The 20142-nt window shown below is 52.9% G+C and overlaps 2 protein-coding genes across 4 annotated transcripts in view; one reads left to right on the forward strand and one right to left on the reverse strand.

The window, feature by feature from the left end:
- Positions 1–20142, forward strand: part of LOC112306542 (torsin-1A) — a 47710-nt gene that overhangs the window by 8243 nt on the left and 19325 nt on the right. Inside the window, exon 5 of one of the 3 annotated variants that reach the window (XM_024562514.3) lies at positions 32–600. The exons of the other annotated variants lie outside the window; for them this stretch is intronic. Within the exon in view, the coding sequence (XP_024418282.2) occupies positions 32–282 (251 nt within the window). The 3' untranslated portion in view covers positions 283–600. Of the gene's footprint in view, positions 1–31; positions 601–20142 lie in introns of those variants that run through there. 3 annotated transcript variants of the gene reach the window in all.
- Positions 3816–10778, reverse strand: TOR1B (torsin family 1 member B). Its single transcript, XM_024562451.4, has 5 exons — positions 10511–10778; positions 8967–9232; positions 6570–6745; positions 6010–6137; positions 3816–5259 (listed from the first exon to the last, which is right to left on the reverse strand). Exons 1-5 carry the CDS (start codon positions 10704–10706, stop codon positions 5018–5020), a joined length of 1008 nt encoding a protein of 335 aa, XP_024418219.2. The 5' UTR covers positions 10707–10778; the 3' UTR covers positions 3816–5017.

The following is a 20142-nucleotide window of genomic DNA, read 5'->3' on the forward strand; positions in this document are numbered from 1 at the left end:
CGGTGGATGAACGGCACCTTCTTCTTCCCAGGTGGCTTCTGGCACAGCAGTTTAATTGACCGAAATCTCATTGACTACTTTGTCCCCTTCCTGCCCCTGGAATACAAACACCTGAAAATGTGCATCCGGGTGGAAATGCAGGCCCGAGGCTACGACGTCGACGAGGACATCGTGACCAGAGTGGCTGAGGAGATGACGTTCTTCCCCAAAGAGGAGCGGGTTTTCTCCGACAAAGGCTGCAAAACTGTGTTCACCAAGTTGGATTACTACTACGATGACTGACGACCCATGCCTCACCTCTCGGCGCGCCTCCCCGCCCGCCCCGGGACAGGAGTCCTATGAATTCTTCCTGTTGGACGCAGCAGTCAGCGGAGCCCGCAGGCTGTCACCCTACAGGCGGTGGCCTCTGAACAGCCCCAGGAGCCTTCGAGAAGGAAGTAGCCACTCCCAGCCCACTGGGATCGGGGCTCGTGATTTTTTAAAAATCATGTTTTAATTTCAAGAGTTTCTGTTTCAAGGAAGGATGAAAAAGTTACTGAAAATGTGATAACTTTATTTAAAATGGTTTTTAACATTATGAAAGGCTTTTCAGACTCTTAAGTTGTTGGCTTGGTGTGTTTTTTTCAAGTTCCCGTCGTGAAAACACGCGCTGTGATGTATTTGCTGCAAAAAAAGCCCAAGTTCATAGCCGGTGATCCGCAGGACGGGGACTGAGGCCACGAAGCAGTGACCAGATCTGTCACGGGGTAACCATCGCAAGGAGCAGTGACGTAGTTATTTTTAAATTTTTATTGATTTTAGAGAGAGAAACATTGATTTGTTGCACTTATTGACGCATTCTTCAACTGATTCCTGTATGTGCCCTGACCAAGGATCGAACCCACAACCTTGGCGTGTGGGGACAGTGCTTGAATCAACTGAGCTCCCGGGCCAGGGCGGGGCAGAGAAGTACTTAGATAAAAGGACAAGGATGTAAGTGGACACAGGCAGAAGGCTTAAGCGTCCTTCCCAAAGGTTTTCACCTCTGTAACTTGGAACACTTGCTAAGTGTCCCTGAAAGTGTGTCCACTTGTTGCTTGCTGCTCATTGAGCTTTGTCAGGGAAGGCCCTCCCCTGCCCTCCGTTCCTGGAGGAGCCGCGTGCTGTCTGGCAAGTTTCACCGTGTTTTTTAAAAACCTTGCTCATTTATTACCACTTTCTGTGTTTAATTGGAACTCCCAGTACATCCTAGGAAAGCTTAGCATCCCCCCTTTGAGGATGCTGAGAACAGTATCTTTATTGATGCCAATAGCTAGCTACCAGTTTACAATAAAACTGATTTCTGAATACTTAAAAAAAAAAAATCCCTACCCAAGGACATGTTCAATGATTTTAGAGAAGAAGGGAGAAACATCGACATGAGAGAAAAAACATCAACTGGTCATACGTGCCCCAACCAGGGACTGAACCCACCACCTTTTGGTGTCCAGGAAGATGCTTCAATAACAGCCACCAGGCCAGGGCCGAACACATTTTCAAAGGAGAAGAAACCCCTCCCCCATAGGCCTTTCATGGCTTAGCTGTGAGGCAATACCTGGCTGGAGCAGTCCAGGTTGAAGTGACTTGAAGTCTAATGCGGAGACTCTGAGGCTCTAGAGACAGCCCTGGCTCCTCGCCCAGGCACACAGGGTATCTCAGCCCATGGTGGGGTTCATGGTACTCCTGAGACCCAGCCATGGAGTTCAAGTCCAGAGACACCAGGCAGAAGCACGGAGCACTGTAGGAGACTAAACATAGCTTGTTAGGCATCTCGCACGGGCCCTACAGATGGGGCCCCTGGAGGTGGGAGTGCCTAAGCTGTGTGCTCAGGGATGGGTCTCAGCAGGCACAGGTCAGGTGGCAGCCTGGCTGCTGGGCCGACACGGGACCCCTTTGCCACACGCCACCAATCCTGTACAGAGGCTCTTCGAGGCCGCCCAGGCCCCCTAAGGTCCGCTCGAGGCATAAGGAAGTCCTTGATGTCGAGCCAAGGCTGGCCTGTCTTCGTGTCCCCAGGAGTCAGATTAGGGCTAACCATTCATTTGGAGACGGCAGCCCCAGCACCTGGAGGCCCCCAGAGCTCCCTGTAGATGAGGATTATGGGGTGGAGGAGAAACGGGCTGGGAGCCAGGCTGAGAACGTCCGTCTCTCGGGACTTGGGCATCTACAACAGGAATGAGGGGGCAGGTACGGTGAACTGCTGGAGTCAGCTGGCTTCTCCTCGGTGCTGGGAAGCCGGTTGCTGTTAGCAACTCACCGGTAGCGGTGGGCCAGGTTAAGTGCCATTCAGCCAGAGGTCTGGTTGACCACTGGGGTTTTATTTCCAGTTCTGGGCGGCCAGACCTGGCAGTGAAGCCTCCTGGTCTGAGCTGGCCGTGCTCAGGTCCAGGAGGTCAGCAGTCGCGTCCCCACGCCACAGTCCTTCCCCCATTGGTCTCAGGAGAACGTATTATAAGTCCCACTCTCTCTGACCATCTCCATCCACGAAAGGATGACTGGAGTCTAGCCCACATCTTCTCCAGTTTAACTCTGACCCTGTTTGGGGGTGACAGCCTGTTTCCCCAAGGTAAATACTGAATCTGCGTGATGCAGACTGCCCACCAGTGTGTTTGGGGCACAGTGAGCCCCACACCTGAGATGTTGGAGAGCCTTTATTCCACTCTCAAACCTTTCAGTTACCAAATACATAAACTAGGGGGAAAATTTGCAAGTGACCTCTCACATGATAAAATTTTGGCTTTATTTTATATTCATTGGGTCAATCCAAGCACCTGTCTGTATCTTGTGGGGTGGGGGGTGCTGGATCCGTGGTCAACTGACCTTCCCAAGGCACAAATCTGCAACAGCGTCCAGAGGCGGCCGACGCGTGTGGGGTGTATTGCATCACTGTAAACAGGGAATCTTGTCTCCTGATCTTCTGCAGCCGAAAGGTTGTAAAAGAAATGACTTCAATTTGAGGACTTGTACCACAAAATGTAAGCCTCACATCTTGGCATTTTTATTTTTAAAGGTTTATTTACTTTTAGAGAGAAGGGAGGGAGAGAGGGAAAGAAACATCAATGTGTGAGAGAAACATCCATCATTGCCTCTCGAGCACCCCCAACTGGGGACCTGGACCAAAGGGCTTTTATTGGGTTCAATTTGCATAGGAATACAGAGCATATATGTAAAGCTCATCAATTATTGTCAGGCAGTAATGATCAAACAATAACTCTGAGGGCTTATTCTGAGCCAGGGTCAGATAGTTAAAGGGCCATAAAACTTTGGGGAACAAACACATCTCATGCATGGACCCTTATCATTTAAATTGAGGGTATTAGCAAAGCAGGTTTCACAGGATTTTATGCATTCTTTCTTAGGCCTGATCGCCCCAGGGACCCACCTCCAGCATTGTTTCAGGCTTAAGTCAGGGAGGAGAACTAAGGCAGCCAAGAGATTAGGAGACTTCTTCCAGACAGAATGAGGACGCAGGCTATGTCAAAGCCAAGGGGCGAGGGTCCATTACCCCCTTTTTATATAGCCCACCCCCAGTCCTTCCCTGAGGGCCCCTTTGCAACCATGCCTGTCTTAGGTCATCCCTCCTTTGAGGAATCTTACCCGTCATTGGCTGACCGGTCATCCACCCGGGGCCAAGCAGGGTGAAGCCAAACGGGGCACAGGCGGTTCCCCTGCCAGGGAGATAAGCTTTGTCTCCTTAGTGGCTTAGGGTCCTAGGGTCTTTTTACTCAGCCTTCGCCATGGGGGGTTACAGCTTCTGAAACCAGGCAGGGCGGTTCCCAACACACACCACCACACACTTGACAAAACATTTTACCATTTATTTTCAGAATTTCTGATAAAACAGGCAATAATTCCATTTGTGTCCTTCCCAGGTTTTAAAATAAGAAATGTCCTGTGTTTGTATTCTCTAAGATTCATACATAAAAACATTATAAAAATACATCTTTGAGACCTCTGACATTTCTAGTGTACAGTACTCCCACTTGTGATATACTTGTACCAGACAGAGCTCTGTATGTAGTACCTGAGTCCTCACACGGTGCAGAAGGCACCCAGTCACGGTGGGGCTGGAACGCCGAACCAGAAAGCACAGTGACCTGGCCACAAGTGAAGGCGACAAGGAGTGTCGACAGCCGGAGGGGAGCCTCCACATGAAGGCACCTGGCAGCTGCTAGGGAGTCTCCAAATCTGCCCGCAGGGTCCCCTGCCCCCCAATACCCAGACTCACTGGACGGCAGTGCGGGTGTCCCACCAGGGGTGCCAGAAAGTAAACTCAGAAAAGTCCGTGTTCACGCTACCTGTCACTACCACAACCGGTCAGTAGACACAGGGGTGGGGTCTTTATGGGCGCTTCACTCAGCCCCCAAGGTCGGAGAAGATGGCAGGCTATGTACCCTCAAAAACCCTCCTAACATCTCACCCCAAACCAACCTTATATCTTACTATATTTTAAAGATTTTATTTATTTATTTTTAGAGAGAGGGAAAGGGAAGAAGAGAGGGAGAGAAGCTTTGATTGGTTGCCTCTTGCACACCCCCAACTGGGGACAGGGCCCACAACCCAGGCATGTGCCCTGACTGGGAATCAAACCAGAGACCTTTTGGTTCACTAGCTGCTGCTCAACCCACTGAGCCACACCAGCCAGGGCAAGCCGACTGTTTTTATAAGGAGAAGAAAGGGTAGGCAAGGGGTTTGGAGGGAAGGTTAATCATCAGAGCTGCAGTGTGGATGCCATATTCCTGGTACTTCTTTACCTGTTACCAACAACTCGGTGCCGGCTCCTTCCCTGGCGGGCCCCCTGGGGCACAAAGGTTGAATTGCTCCAGGCTGTGCATTCCAGTTCCTGGAATAACAGCTTTCCACACACATCAATCACCGAAGCCTATCAACTAGGGTGAAAACCTTTAAGTCTGGAGTTCCCCCATCAAAAGCGATTCCAAAAGGCAAGGTCTTGGCTGGCAGAGCTCCCAGGTGCCCCTTAGCCCGGTCGGATGAGAGGTCAGTAAAAACTCAGCCGTGACTGCACAGTCTTGCAGCCCTTGTCTGAGTAGATCTTTTCGTCTTTAGGGTAAAACGTCATTTCCTCCGCCACTCTGGTGACGACGTCCTCATCCACGGCCAGGCCGCGGGCCCTCATCTCTGCGCGCACACACATTTTCACGTGCGTGTACTCCAGGGGCAGAAAGGGAACGAAGTAGTCGATGAGGTTTCTGTCTATCAGTCTGCTGCGCCACAGGCCACCTGCAGAACAAGACGCTGGCGTGGTCACCTGGCCGAGCTCTCTGCTCTTACAGGGCCCACTGTACCCCAGCCCACAGCATACTCTTCTCGTCTTTACCCCCTGAAACTCTCTCTGTCAAGAATGCAACAAGCCTCATGCAAGGATTGGCTGGCTACCCCTGCTAACCGGCTTCCAGACTATGTCAGGCTCAGGAATGGCCAAACTTACAGAGAATTTTTATAAAAACATATTGGGCCAAACAGCGGACATACCTGGAAGCACGATCTCAACAGACTGAGAAAAATGCTTCCTCAAATGACAGCTGGCAGTTTCCTTTATGCCTCTGGAACTATGGAGGGAAGGCGAGGAAGCTTAAAGGGAGCTGGGACAAAGCGAGTTGGGGACTGGATGATCAGTTCCCTTGGGGGGTCCGAAAAAGAAGATCACTGTAGCATTTCAAAGGTGTGTTACCTAGATGCACAGAAACAAGGGGTAGGGCTTGCTTAAGGCAAAAATAAGCCTTTTACTAAAGAAGTTACATGCCTGGGGTGTGACTACCCACCTGTGCAGCTGGGGATTTATGAGGAGACCACCCTGTAAGGTTACTTTTCACAGAAACCCTAAGAAATGTTCTGAGAAAAAGTCCCCGGTTCAGCAAAGCCACAGAGACGAGCGGATCCCATGGCTTTGCGGAAGGCTGCAAGGAAGAAGCCTTTCCTTCTAACTCCGCTGGCACTGGGCTCAGCGGCCCGTCACCCTGCCGGACTCACTGTGCTTATTATTGAAGACTCCGACGGACAGCACACGCTCCAGGTCGTTCAGCTGAATGTCCTCCCTCTTCCTCCCTGCCCGCCAAAACTCCAGGGCCGTCTCGGTTATGAGGTCCCCACCTGCGTTGCTGGTTTTGCACGAGACCAAGATTAAAACCACATATTTAGACTTCTGTGTCCAAACAGGAAACATACTGGGAAATAAACCCTAAGGTTTATTCTTAACTAAGGGATATTTACTAAGTGCTACTAGACGAAGGAAAAACAGGGCCTGCCTCCAAGGAGCTTAACACCTGCTTTTTCAGAACTTGCTACGTAACCCTATGACTGTTTATAGCCCTCAGCATCAACGTGTGCAGGGGACGAAAGTGCCTGTTTTCAGCAAGTGCTTCATTCACTTTCTCCTGCCCTCTCTCTGTGCCATGCCGATACCCAAAGGTAAAGGAAATCAGGAAGTCACTTTTGCCAGGCAATCTTGTCCCTGCTGGTCACCAGGACGTCCTTCTAGCCCTGGGCGAAGGGCGGGCAGGTGCGTCCCAGAGAAACCCCCTCCCACTAACCTGAGAAAGATGAAGATTGCCTTTCGGTAGGACACGCCTCCAACCTGCTCGTAGTAGTCTAGGAACGGCTTGATGGCGTCGATGATCCCAGGGTGCAACTTGTCCATCTCGTCAAATATGAACACGGAGCTCGCACAGGCGCTCACGTTACCCCGGATCCACTCCTGTAACTGGTCCTGCGCCGAGAAAGAAGACACGGAGGCTCAGCGCATGGGCCAAGGGCTGCAGAAGTACTACCCCAGCCCTCAAGCCCTGAAAGGGGAAAATCAGAACTCTCTGGGATTCAACAAAGGATTCTTAGAAACTGCACCCTAACCTCCATTCACTGGGTAGCAGCTTTTCCAAAACATTATCTATTAATTAAAAGTAGAAACTAGTCCAGGCCAGCATGGCTCAGTTGGTTGAGTGCTGGCCTGCGAACCAACAGGTTGCCGGTTTGATTCCCAGTCAGGGCACATGCCTGGGTTGCCGGCTAGGCCCCCAGCTAGGGGCCTAGGAGAGGCAGCTGACTGATGTTTATCTCTCACATTGATGTTTCTCTCCTTTTCTCCCTCACTTCCCCCCTCTCTGAAAATACATAAATAAAATCTTTTTTTAAAAAAGTGGAAACCAGCAGAGACGGGTGCCAAAATGCAAGTTTTTTTTCCTACTTCAAATGGTATGCTAATGTCACTCTTTATTTACTTTCTTTTTTATCTTTTAAAATTTTTATTGTTATTCAATTACAGTTGTATGCCTTTTCTCCCCATCCCTCCACCCTATTTACTTTTTTAAAGATTTTATTTATTCATTTTTAGAGAGAGGGGAAGGGAGAGAGGGGGAGAAACATGGATGCACAAGAGATACCATATTGTGCCATGTATAACGTGCACTCTTGCCCAAAGGCAAAAATAAGGATGTGCATTATACACAGCAAAATACGGTACATGGACCGGCTGCCTCTCACACGCCCCTGACCAGGGACCTGGCTGGTAACCCAAGCATGTGCCCTGCCTGGGAATCGAACTGGCAACCTTTTGGTTTGCAGGCCGGCACTCAATCCACTGAGCCACACACCAGCCAGAACTAAATGCCACTCCAAGAATAAGATACATAAATGTTTATTTCACTGTTAACCAACGCATAACTATGGCGCTGTAGACTGAAATCTCATCTCACCAGCCACACTGCGGAATAAGAAACTAGAGGAAGACCTGCGGTCCTGAGGACAGACGCCTCTTCCTAGTGCATGAGCGAAGGAGCTAGGCAACATTTCGCCAACAGCACTTCTTGCCCTGGCTGGTGTGGCTCAGTGAATGAAGCACCACCGGCCTAGGAACCAAAGGGTCACAAGCTCATTTCCCAGCCAGGGCACATGCCTGGGTTGTGGGCCAGGTCCCCAGTTAGGGGCAATACAAGAGGCAACCACACATTGGTATCTCTCTCTTTCTCCCTCCCTTCCCCTTATTATTTATATTAAAAAAAATATATATATATATATATTTTTTTTTTAAGCATTTCTTCCCAGCGTTTTTTGAAACTAACGAAAAGACACTCAATTAACAAGCTCTCAACTCCCATGTGTGAAAGACTCCAGAGGCACCCTCACTTCTTAATATACTTCTAGAGACTTCTGAAAGAAGTTAGAAAGCAAGAAAATGACCCTTTTTGGCAGCCTTCCCCATCTCGCATCTACTTTCACTTCCTTGTTCAGTTCAGTTTCCATTTCTTACTTCAGCCCCCGCCCACCAGCGGGAATGTCGCCTTTCCGAGGGTGACAAGCATTTCAATGAGAACCGTACTAGACGACTTGGCAAAAATTAAATGTGGAAAGAACATCTCAAGAGAAACCCTCTTCAGGTTCAGTGCTCTGAAGCTTTCGTCTGAAGGAAGGAGACAACACCGGGGTCTGAAGGGCAGGCGGAGCGGAGGGAATCAAGCTGCAGGGAAGGGAGCAAACCTAGTCCACATCGCCAAACACACAGGCCAGGCTGCAGGCCAGGTGGGCGCCTTCCAGGAGGCCGTGCCCAAGCAAACTGCTTGTCTGCTTATCACTGAAGACCACTCCACTTGGCCAAGGGCTGTGATGGGAATGCCGAACGTGCTCATTCCCTGCACAAAGTGGCTACCCTGCGACCTGGAAGTGAGCAGATGCGGGTTCCAGTTTCTGATTTGCTACCTGGTCACGAAGACTGTAAGGAGCAAGTCACCTCACCTCTCTTGCCTCCATCTTTTAATACAAGTATCACCTACGCCACTGTCTCATTTTGGAACCGAACGAGGAAAAAGTTGTAGGAGAGCTGTACAAATGGCCAAGGGTCACCGGGGTAGGTGCCTTAACTCAGTGGGGCCTGGGGCTACTGCGGGGGGAGAAAGAAGCAGGGGCAGTGGGTGGGCAGGATGACAGGGCTCCCTTGCCTGGTACAGTTTTGTCTGGTGCTCATGAGGGAAGTGCAGGGTCGATACGAACAGGTGGACAAAGTTACTCTTCAGGCCTTTCGCGTGAAGATTTTCAGCCACAATTTGGCTCACAAAATTCTTCCCCGTACCAGCCCAGCCGTGTAAGGAAAGAGTCAGTGGCTTCTTGGGCTCTTTGTTGTTCTTGAAGCCAGTCAGCGCCTTCAGAATCACCTCTGTGGCCAGGTGCTGCCCGAACAGCTTCTCCTCCAATTGCAGCTTGAGGGCTGCAGGAGCCAACCCGAGAATAGAGAGAAAAACGCACGTTAAACATGCACCAGAAAGGCAGCACTTCGCCCAGGTGGCCAAGGAGATGCGCAGAGTGGCGGGAGGTCCGGCAGGGTCTCTGCCAAGCCGCAGGGCTGGCAGCGAGGTGGAAGCACAGGTTGTAGAGTCACATGATGCCACTTGCAAGGAAATGCACTACATGCAAGTGTCCTACAAGGAGGCTAATGTGTCCGTGCAGCTGAGCATGAGCCCTCTCGACTGAGCTGCATGCTCTTGCCCCAGCCACCCCTGCTGGCTGTGAGAAAGCCTAAGGCCAAACACGGGCTTTCTGGGCAAACTCTGCAAATCTGCGAACTACTTAAAAAGGGCTGACGTGGCACAGAAGGGCTGGCCTCACTGCTTTCGGTTTCTTTTTACTGACTGGAATTCCAAGGAGTCCAGACACTTAGGCAGGAACATGGGCAGAGCCTCGCAATCTGGAAAATATCTTGGAAGCGTGGGCGAAAAAGGGCCACGTACTAAACCTGGCTGGCTCAGGGGAAGCGTCCATGAGGCCTTACAAACTCAGAGGCTGAAAGTAACCACCCTGGACAGTCTGAAATGAAAACTTTCTAACTAAAAGCCGGTAGTCACTGCCAGGCCTGTAGCTTCCCTGACAAAGGTCAATCTTTACCTCGAGTCAGCCGGGGCCTGCCTATAGCCTCTTTGCATCTGAGGCCAACGCACCGCAACTTTGGAAGGCAGGGTAGTTTCCTTTCTCCAGACCCGTGGGCACAACCACAGCAGCAGAGCAGAGACCACCAATCCCCTCACTGCTATCGTGTTAATTGCTGTTAACTATCCGATGCCCACAAATGTAAAATTCGTTTTACTCTTTACTCCTCTTAGCTTTCTCCCTCCTCCCTAATCTATCACCAATGAATTTCAGGTAACCCTCTTCCATCTCCCCCTTTCTGGGATTCTGGGATTCTTTCATGGATTCTGGTGCATACAATAAATGGCAAACTGCCATTTTCCGGAACATTTTCTCACTCCCTTGAGAGTTTGCTTTCTGGCAATTGTCGTCAGTATGGCTCAGATAAACTCACAAAAATTCTTACGCGTTGGGATGTTTCTTACCTAGACAGAAGGCACGGCTTCCAGGGCTGGAATCCAAACGGAGGCCCCATCTGCCCTCTCTCCCTCCCCCCACCTCGGGTGAGCCGTGTGCCAGGCGCGGATGCCTGCTGGGTTCTGTCCCTTGCGTCCCTCGCGCCCCTCCAGGCGACCCGCCGTACCGGACGCGTTGAGCGGCTTCTCCTCGCCGCAGCACTCGGCGAAGCGACAGTACAGGGCCGGGTGTCGGTAGGCTACGTAGATGGACGCGACTCCTATGGCGAGGGCCACGCTGATGGGCTCGAACGCCGCCACCGCCTCGGCCGCCAGCAGCAGCCACAGCGCTGTGCCGGCCCTGAGCCCCCGCGACGTTCGCATCTTTCGGTCGCAGCGTGCCTCTCCTCTGTGCCTCGGGCCCCGCCGCGGAGGGACCGGGCCAGATTTCCGGGTGCATCACTTCCGCCCTCGGACCCCGCCCACCCCGGGGATGCCATGTTGGAGCGGGGAGGGGCTCTGCGCCGCCATCTTTGTGAGTGGCGACTCCTACCTTCTGTGGAACCCCAAGCCTAGCTTTTTCTTACAGTTTTGTTGCCTAGTTTTGTTTTCTTACAAGCTTCTCGTGGATCCCACACTTTGATTTCTCATCCCCCCTCCTCCTGGAGCCGTGATGAGCGTTTCTCCTGTCCACCCACCTGCCTGCCTTCCTGAAACAGTCGCTGGGCGCTCTGGGTGCCCAGCCCCAGGCTGAGCACCTGGGACTCACCACGACAGACGCGCCCTGACGTGCGCAGGCAGAGCCGGAAGCCTGTTCTTTCGTTCAGCCGCTCAAAGCAGGCCCCGTGCTGGATGCTGGGGACACGGCAGTGGAGGAGTTGGCTCCCGCCCTCTGGAGCTTCTGGGTCTCGGGGAAAGCAGCGGACTGGCCCTGGAGCAGGGAAGGCTGTTGTCTATAAACCGATAGAGTTGGCCAGGCACAAAGTGAGGAGTAGCATGTTCTACACAGAGAACGGAATATTCAGAGGTGCCATTTGGGGAACAGGAAATATTTCACATGGTGGAGGCAGGTGAGAATGAGGATTGAGAACTAGGCAGAATCTGGAAAGGGAAGACTTGCGAATGCTATAAGGACTTTGGCCTCTGTCCTGGAGGGTAATAGGGAGCCACAGACTGTTTTACACAGAGAGCAACATGGCTACATCAGCAGTCACGGTGGCTGCTGGGTTTAGTAAGGAGACAGTTGCTGTGGTCCAGGTAACCTCAGCTCAGGCTTTGCTGAAATCGGTTCATCCGTCTGCCTGTCTTCAGCCCGCTGGGCTACCCCCTCCCCACCTGCTGACCTGTCCAAGGCCACGAGCTACCGAGTATGCCTCCTTTTTCGTGGTCATGGGCGCCTGGACCACCATGGTCTTCAGCGCCCAGGGTGCCGCCTATGGCACAGCTAAGAGTGGCGCTGGCATCGCCACGGCCAATCCTGAAGGCCATCGTCCCCGGAGTCCCAGCTGGCATCGCCGCCATCTGCGGCCTGGTGGTGCCGTCCCGATCGCCAGCTTCCTGAGTGAAGGTGTCAGTCCGCACAGGACTTTCCTCTAACTGGGCGCTGGCCTGAATGTGGGCCGGCAGCTGGCTTTGCCACTGGCCTGGTGCGGGACGCTGCCCAGCATCCCCTACTTCGCGAGGGCATGATCTCGACCTTCATCTTCACAGAGGGGCTGGGCCTCCCTGGTCTCGTCGCCGCCCTCATCCTCTCTGCAGAGAAGCCCCTCTCTGAGCCCACCAGGAGCAGAATAGGACGTAAAGACCCCCATCCTCGTTCCAGAATGAGCTGCCTGATGCACATGCACAGGCGGCTGCCCCCCTCCCAGAGGCTGGCCCTGTGAATGTGCAGTGTCCTGGGCCCACCATCGGTCACCCTCACTCCCCACCCCTGTGCCACGGACACCTGAACTCACTCATCACTGGCCCAGGTCCTCCAGCCAGTGATGCTGCCGGCCCCCTGGCCACCCCCACCATCTCCCTGCCCTGTGTATAATGGTGAGTTCCAGTGGTCATTTTCACCTGATGTTTATTTATAAAGATTTGACCTGTCCACACGTCTGTGGAGCAGCCCTCCCGTCTCCCAACTCTCTCGTAACCCTCGGAGTGTCCCCTTGGGGGGGGGGGGTGACCTTGTGCCCTGAGCCTTTTGGGGCGGAGCCACCGTCCTCCAGCCCTGGCTGTGGGGCCCTGTGCTGGGACTTCCAGGCCCGAGCGGTGGCCGTTAAAATTCTCGGATGTGAAAAGAAGGAGGAGAAAAAGAAGAATAAGAATAATAGTACAGAGTGGCCCATGGAAATGTAAAAACTGCTGGGTGACTGGGCTGGGAGGGAGGATCCCAGGGGTGGGGTGTGTAGCCCTCAGAGCCCGGAGCTTGGCACCCTGCCCCCCCACCCCCTGGGAAGAGAATCTGATTGGCCCAGCCTAGGTCAGGTGTCTTGGCCCCAGGACCAACCAGGCACCAGCAGGATGTGTTGTTGGGCCGGGACGTTGCTCCCGGAATGCTGTTGCCCCCATTTCGTGCTGTTCTTCCTGCTCATGGGACACTTTGTCCCCTTAAGAGTGTGACTATGAACTGATTTGTCATTTGGTCATTTATCTTGACGTTGGCCACTGGAATCCATGGAGGGTGGGAAGACGGCCCCAGGGCAAAGGGCCTCAAAACTCCCACAAAGGGCTTTCCGGGCGGCCCAGGCACATCCGAGCCCCAGACGCGGACATAACTGAACCCAACGCTTACCCCCACCCTGACCACTGCTCTGTGCCCCCGTGCCTCCTCTTGTAAGAAAGCTTTTAAAATTGTAAAGCAACTTACATATTTCAAATAGACAAAAAATAGTATCATTTGCCATGCAGTAAGAGAAGTCACCTTTGAATGGGGACTTCCTGTTCTCTGAGTTCCGCAAGACCAGTCTGGGAATCTCACCGCCGCGGGGAGGGGCGCAGAGCCTGCGGTTTGCCGCCCTAGGGACTGCTGTGACACTGTCCCTCCGGCCGCCGGGGGCGCGTCCAGTCTTTAGACGCCATCACACGCCAGTGCTCTGGCGGGAAAACCTTGACGCTCCGTGGACTCTGCCGTTGCGCCGGCACCGATGCGGCTCTCGGGTGACCTCTCCATTACATCCATTAACTCCCCGCATATACAATCTTGTTGCAAATCTTACAAACGGGAGTGCCTCTGGGTGTTTAGATCCACGTTCGCTTTCAAGGCTGAACGTTCGGATTTCATAAACTGTTCGAGCCCGGCGTGGCTGCCATCTAGCATCCCTGTCGCTGGAAGGCTGGTCCCTTCTCCACCCCACACCGTCCTCTGGTCCTTATGCCCAGGGGCCCCGTTCTCTTCTCTCTTTCCATCCTTGCTCTCTGGGAGCATTGCCTGCCGTGTTTAAACTGTCGATCAGGGACGTTCAGAACTGCCAGCTTGACTCCGGGAAAGTCTGGGAAGGCCTGCTGCTGTAGATAGCGCTCGGCGCTTCGGTTTCGCGGCCGCCTGAGATTTTCAGGACCAGAGACAGCGCGCCCGGGGCCGCACCTGTTTCCCAGGCAGCTCGGGATTTGACTAAGAAGAGGTGTCCTCTCACTGATGGCCTGGGCAAGTGCCCGGGGCTGGCGCTGGCGAAACCGGCTCCGCTATCCGGGGAAGCGCTAGGGGGTGCTGGTGAGCTGCCGGTCTGAGGACTCCTACGTGGGTTCAAAGCCGGACTCTCACAACCTCTGACCTTCAAAAGGTCCCCAAAAAATAATGGTAATAGAAGAAGCTCAAAAACCTACATTATTTTAAATGCCAGCTGTTTACACTAAGCCCTGTTCTTGTCCAAGTCTTTGGACAAGCCCGTCTGTATATTGTACAGAGGGGCTCTCCTGCATACAGAGGGGCACGTGGTGACTGGTGTTCTCCTTTTCTTATTACCTTGTAGACCATGATGCAGCGTTCAGTTCTCGGAAATTTTAATGGGTGTGGGCTCAAGGGCTGCCGACCTGCTTAATAAGCAAACCACAATGGGGAAGGAAATCTGCCATGCGGAGGTGCCCGGGGCCAAGGACCCGAGCGCCCGCCTCACTCCCTCCTTCTCTCTCCACCTTCCCCCTGTGGCTGGGACCTGTCCTTCTCTGCACAGCACCTGGCTCCGTGTGCTGGTCCAGATGCCCAGAGAGACTACGCCCTGACTTCTCTTCTCCCCTTCACTCTCTCAGTGCCAATCCCAAAATCCCAGGGGAGGGTTTTGATTGGCCCGGCCTGGATCAGGTGACCTCTTGATCCAATCAGCGTGGTCTGGGGTGAGAGCAGGTTCCCTGGGGTGATCATGGCTGCCCCCACTGTAACCATGTGAATGCGGAAAGGGCTGTCTCACAAAGGGAACCAGTGCGCATGCACCTCTCCGGTGTCGGCGTTTGGTTGCCAGGATGCCCCGCTCTGCTAGTGCCGGCAGCTGTGTAGGAAATGCTCAGGATGGCCAGAGTGCGCCATCTTACCTCTGCTCTCCTCTGATACAAAGTCTGCACGCCTGCCACGCCGTTCTCGCTCTGCCCGGCGACACTGCTTAGCCCTGCTCCCAACACCTGAATTTGTTCGTTCATTCACTCACTCAGCCAGTGTTCTGCGAGCAGCGCCCACACACCAGGCACTGCGCCAGGGCGAACCCGGCCAGGGGCCTCCTCCACGGGCGGTGGTGGACAGACAAAACAAGGGACCAAGCACACTACTGTGATCACTTCGGGTGGCAATGTGTGCTCGTGAGGAAAAGCTCCTTTTCTGGATCTACCCCTTTCTACTCACATGGTAGGTTCCTTGCGCACGTTGTTTAACTTTCCCGGATCTGGATTTCTCGCCAGTAAAATGGAGATTTCCACTGCTTGTATTAGGCAGGGTTCTCCAGAGAAACAGCCCAATTGAATACATATTTACTCTAAGGAATTGGCTTTTAACCATCATACCCTTCAAAAGAAGCCAGGGATGCGGTGCTTTGCACATGGCGGGGGAAGGGATGTCCTGTCAAGCACAGTGAAGGGTCTCCGGGTTTGCCCAGCTTTCAAGCTCGCAGGTCAGCCTGCCCGTCAGCCCGTCTCATAGAGCTGCCAAGGAGATGCCCCTCCGGGGTCAGAGACAGAGGCTTTATTTCTCAGACCCAGCAGATGCCAATATGTATTTGTGACATGAAGACATGGCTGGATGCTCTCCAGTCCTAAGCTACATACCCAGGAGACAGCAGCCACCCAGATTTTGGGGGAGAGCGACAGCCCCCAAAGTCAGTTCAAGGGGGTAAGGTAGCAGACAAGACCATGTGGCAAACCTGGCACAGCTGAAGATGTGCGCGCCCAGAAATCCCGCTCTTCAAGCCTTCATCACAGCACGTGAAGAAAATCGAAGTGTGGGTACAGTCCACTGGGGGTCGCAGAGGGCTTGCTGGACAAGGTTGCTGGGCCCAGGGCTCAGGCTGCCCCTGTCCAGTGTCATCTTCCCACCTGCAACCCATTTATGGCAAGGGCCTCTAATTTTGTGTCACTAGAGAAATGGGTAAACAATCTAGTCCTGCAACGGAATATTATATAGCAGATAAAAATGGATGCACTTGCCCTGGCTGGTGTGGCTCAGTGGACTGAGTGCCAGCCTGCTAACCATAGGGTTGCTTGTTCGATTCCCAGTCAGGGCGTGTGCCTGGGATGCAGGCCAGGTCCCCAGCTGGGGGCATGTGAGAGGCAACCGACCAATCTCTCGCACATCAACCCTTCTCTCCCTCTCTCTCCCTACCTTCCCCTCGCTCTAAAAGTAAATAAATAAAATCTTAAAAATAAAAAAAGATTATTCAAAAAATAAAAAAGGATGCAGTTGAGTTCAGGTCCCTGTTTGGGCACCAAAAAGAAAAAAAAAAAAAAAGAAAGAAAGAATTGGGTGCACTTGAACTCTGTGTATCAATGTCTATAAATCTCAGGAACCAGAGTTGAGTGAAAAAGATAAAAGTAGCAAAAGGGTATGTACAGGACACCATTTATTTACACATTAAAATACACAATGGTACACATTGCTAGTGGATACATTTGTGGGTAAAGTAAAAACAAAACACGACAAGGAACTGATGCGCTCCAGCGTCAGCATGGAGGTGACTCTAGGGGAGGAAAGCCAAGGGGATGGGGCTCGGAGCCTTGGTTTTACTAAAGATACAGAGAGCTGAAGGAAATACAGCGAAATGGAATGTGTATTTAATCTGGGGTGTTATGTTACTTCCTTTGATGAAATAGTTTATAATTAAATAAAAGCGTTAATATTGCCTCCAGAGAGGTACCTTGATAACATCTGGAGAATCTGGCCTCTGGGAACCTGGAGAGTGTGGGTATTTTTGTCCTGAGAGAAAGTCTAGAAAGCATTCATTCATTTCCCCAAACCTTGCCTCGATGCTCCTCAGAGGTAGGCCGGTGTGCTTCCCACATGTGACCACTAGATGGCGCTAGCACGCTAGAAATCGAGAGCCCGGATTGCTTCAGCAGCTTGAACGGAGGAAGAGGCGATTTTGCAAGAGAGAAGCAGAGGCAGAGAATTCATTTGAGAGCGTGAGAGGCAGGTCTAGGTAGAAAACAGCGCCCAAGTAACAAAAGGACCCTAGTTGAACTAGCAATACCAGTCACAGGTGTTGATAAAGTACCGTTTTCTGATCCTTAAAATTACCTAAGACGCAGTTTTTAGGCATTAAACCGACGTCATCAGGGGGTTCAGGGAAACTCCAGTTCCCACGTCCGACTGATACCATTCCACTGAGCCACCCAGAGGCGTGCACACCCTTTGTGTGTGCACAACGGCGGAGGATTCCTGTTTAGTCTCAAGTGCCTGGACTTCGGCATAAAGGCCCAGAGTCACACCCTGACTCTGCTTCTGGACTGTGTGACCAGCCAGGCAACGTCTCAACCTCTCTGGGCCTCAGTTTTCTGATCTGCAAACTAGAGATACTAATAGTGCCTAGTCCAGAGAACTCTTGCAAGGGTTAAATTAGATTATGTACACACAGTGTCCCTGACACACAGTAGCCTTTGATAAATGGTAGAAGCATTAGACCCTAATGCCCAAAGCACTCTCAAGTAGGCAATTCCAGGGAGCAAGGTCCAGGCTTCAACCAGGAGCCAGGTGGCTGAGTTGGTTGGAGCACTGTGCTGTACGCCAAAAGGTTGCAGGTTTGATCCCCGGTCAGAACACTTGCCGAGGTTGCAGGTTCTATCCCAGGTCAGGGTGCATAAGGGAGGCAACCTATTGATGTTTCTCTCTCTCTCTCCCACCCACCTGTCTCTCTAAAATCAATGAATATATTCTAGGATGAAGACTTAAAAAACAAAACAAAACAGGAATGAGTTGAACAGTTTAATGCTCTCCTGCAGGGTACAGATAGTCCTCGGTACCCAGCCGCAGGAAAGGAAAGTGGTTAGATATTTGATACCATGTAAATTAAGGAGCAGCTAGAAACCTGCCACCTGGGGAGGGGAAGAGGCAGAGGGAGTGACACCATTCCTTCCTTCCTTCACTCATTAGACAAGTATTTTGAGAGCAGCTTCCCTGTTCCACTGTCCAAGGACAGACAGTGTGAGCCAGAGAGACAAGGCCGCTCCCTCCCCTGGGGACATACCGCCCAGTCTGGGCAAAACAAATATGCAGTGAGGATTTGAGCAAAGGAGACAAGGGCAGGCGGAAATCTTGTGGGTGTGGATTATGGGCTGTGTGTGTGTGTCCGCCAGAGGTGGGTTAGCCTTTCTAACGTAAAGCTCTTTGGGGGGAAAAATATTCGTCAACATGTTCCAGCCCCATGACATTAAAGATAACATCATTGAGACACACTTGCATATCACATTGCTCGCCTTTTAATGTGTGCGATTTAGTGATTTTAAATGAATTTACAGAGTTATGCAACCAGAAACATAAATCAGTTTTCAAACATTTCGTCACCCCCCACGGCCCCTCTTGCACACACTCCACGCTAACTTCCTGTCCTCACCGCAGACAGCTCCTGATCTACTTTCGGTCTTTATGGCTCTGCCTTTTCCTATAAACATTTCCTATAAAGAGGCCTGACAGCATGTGGTCTCTTGTGTCCGGCTTCTTTTCCTGAGCATAATACTTCTGCGGGCTGCCCACGACCCAGCATGTATCTGAGACAGTTCTTCTTACTGCTGAGCGATAGTATTCCATTGCAAGGGCAGCCCGCATCGTTGTCTATTCATTTAGCAGGTGACCGGCATTCAGGTGGTTTCCCATCTCCGTCTAGCCCATCAAACCTTCACCCAGGGCCAGTGCACGGGCGGCACAGCTTCTGCCAGCTCCCTGATGCAAAGTGTGCGCGCGCGCGGGTGTTTGTGTGTTTTATGGGAGAAGCCCCAAGCAGTTGTAACAGAGCGGCAAAGGGCGCTGTGACCATCCCCCCAAATGTGGAGGAGCAGGACTGTAGGCTAAACGAAGCTGGCTGGGTAAAGTCGGTCTAAACTAGGGGGCGCTACGTCTCGTGCGAGTCAGAGTGTGGACCTTTGCTCTGGGACTTTGCACAGAGGCTGAGCTGGTGGAGGCTGGAGGACAGTGGTCAGCAGTGGCCAGACTCTCGCGATCCCGAACCCCTGTCCAGGCTGTCCCAGCCCAGCAGGGATGGGGACGAGGGCACTGACAGGGTGCTGGTGGCAGGTTCCTGGGAACGGCGTGGAGAAGCGCCAGAGGCTCCCAGGTGAGCCCAGGGCCTCTGCTGAACACAGGCCAGAGAACCTTGTCTGGGGGACCTGAGAGTGAGCCAGGCGGGGCCGGGCGGGGGGGGGGGGGGGGGGGAGGCGTGCCCCAAGACTCTCCTTCTTAGAAAATCGATAACAGTTTCTTGTGAGAGGAAAAATGTTTTGAACCTTCAGAAAAGCAGAAAGCGCTGCAGGAACATCCCCCCTCCCACACCCCACTCTAGTGCGGGCGTTTCCCGTCGGGTCCCCCTCCTCCCCTCTTTCTCTTCCTGACCCCTTTGAAAGCCCTTGCAGACGTCATTAAACTTCAACCCCAGACCCTACGTCACGTATGTCCGAAGGTCAAGGAAACCCCAGCAAAACCACAAAACCACCATCTTACCCAATTTAATTTCAATACAGTAATACTACCTATCACATGGTCCACATTCAGATTTCCCCCGTGGTCCCCGTGGTGTTCTTCAGAGTTGTTTTTCGTTTCATCCAAGAGCTCATCAAGGATTAGGCCTTGCACTTACCTGTCGTGGGGAACTGGACTCTGGACGGAACCGGAATGAGGACTTGCACGTGGAGTGCTGCGTGCACTGGGCCCTCCTGCGAGCCTCGCAAGGCCGGCCCGCGGGGGCTGCAGCCCATGTTCCACAGAGGGGCGCGCGCAGCTGACGCCACAGAGCGGAGCACCCTGAGGTCTGGGGACCCGAAACACTTGGCCCGCAGGCCTCCAACTTCAGAGTGGAGGAGCCGGGATTTGAACCCAAGCTAGCGACTCTGAGCGCCAAGACGCTGAAGCACCGGCTTTACCCGCACCTCGCGTCGCACCTCGGGCCCTGTCCTGTCGCCCATCGCGCCCCGAGTTCCCGCAGCGCCGGGAAGCGCCCTGGCAGGGACCCTGGCCCCAGCCGCCAGAGGCTCCCACGCCTTTGCTACACGCGGAATCAGGCTGCGCCAGGCCGGCAGGTCATAAGGGGAACCCAGGTGAAAGGCCAGAGCCAAGAGCAAAGGACACCCCCAACCGGCCCCCCGGGCAAAGCCAGGGCGCAGGGCTCCGGGGCGCCCCTCTCTGCCCGAGCGCCCCGCCTGGGTTCTGTTT

Source organism: Desmodus rotundus, chromosome 1 (assembly GCF_022682495.2).
Source record: "Desmodus rotundus isolate HL8 chromosome 1, HLdesRot8A.1, whole genome shotgun sequence".
Taxonomy (NCBI): Eukaryota; Metazoa; Chordata; class Mammalia; order Chiroptera; family Phyllostomidae; genus Desmodus; species Desmodus rotundus.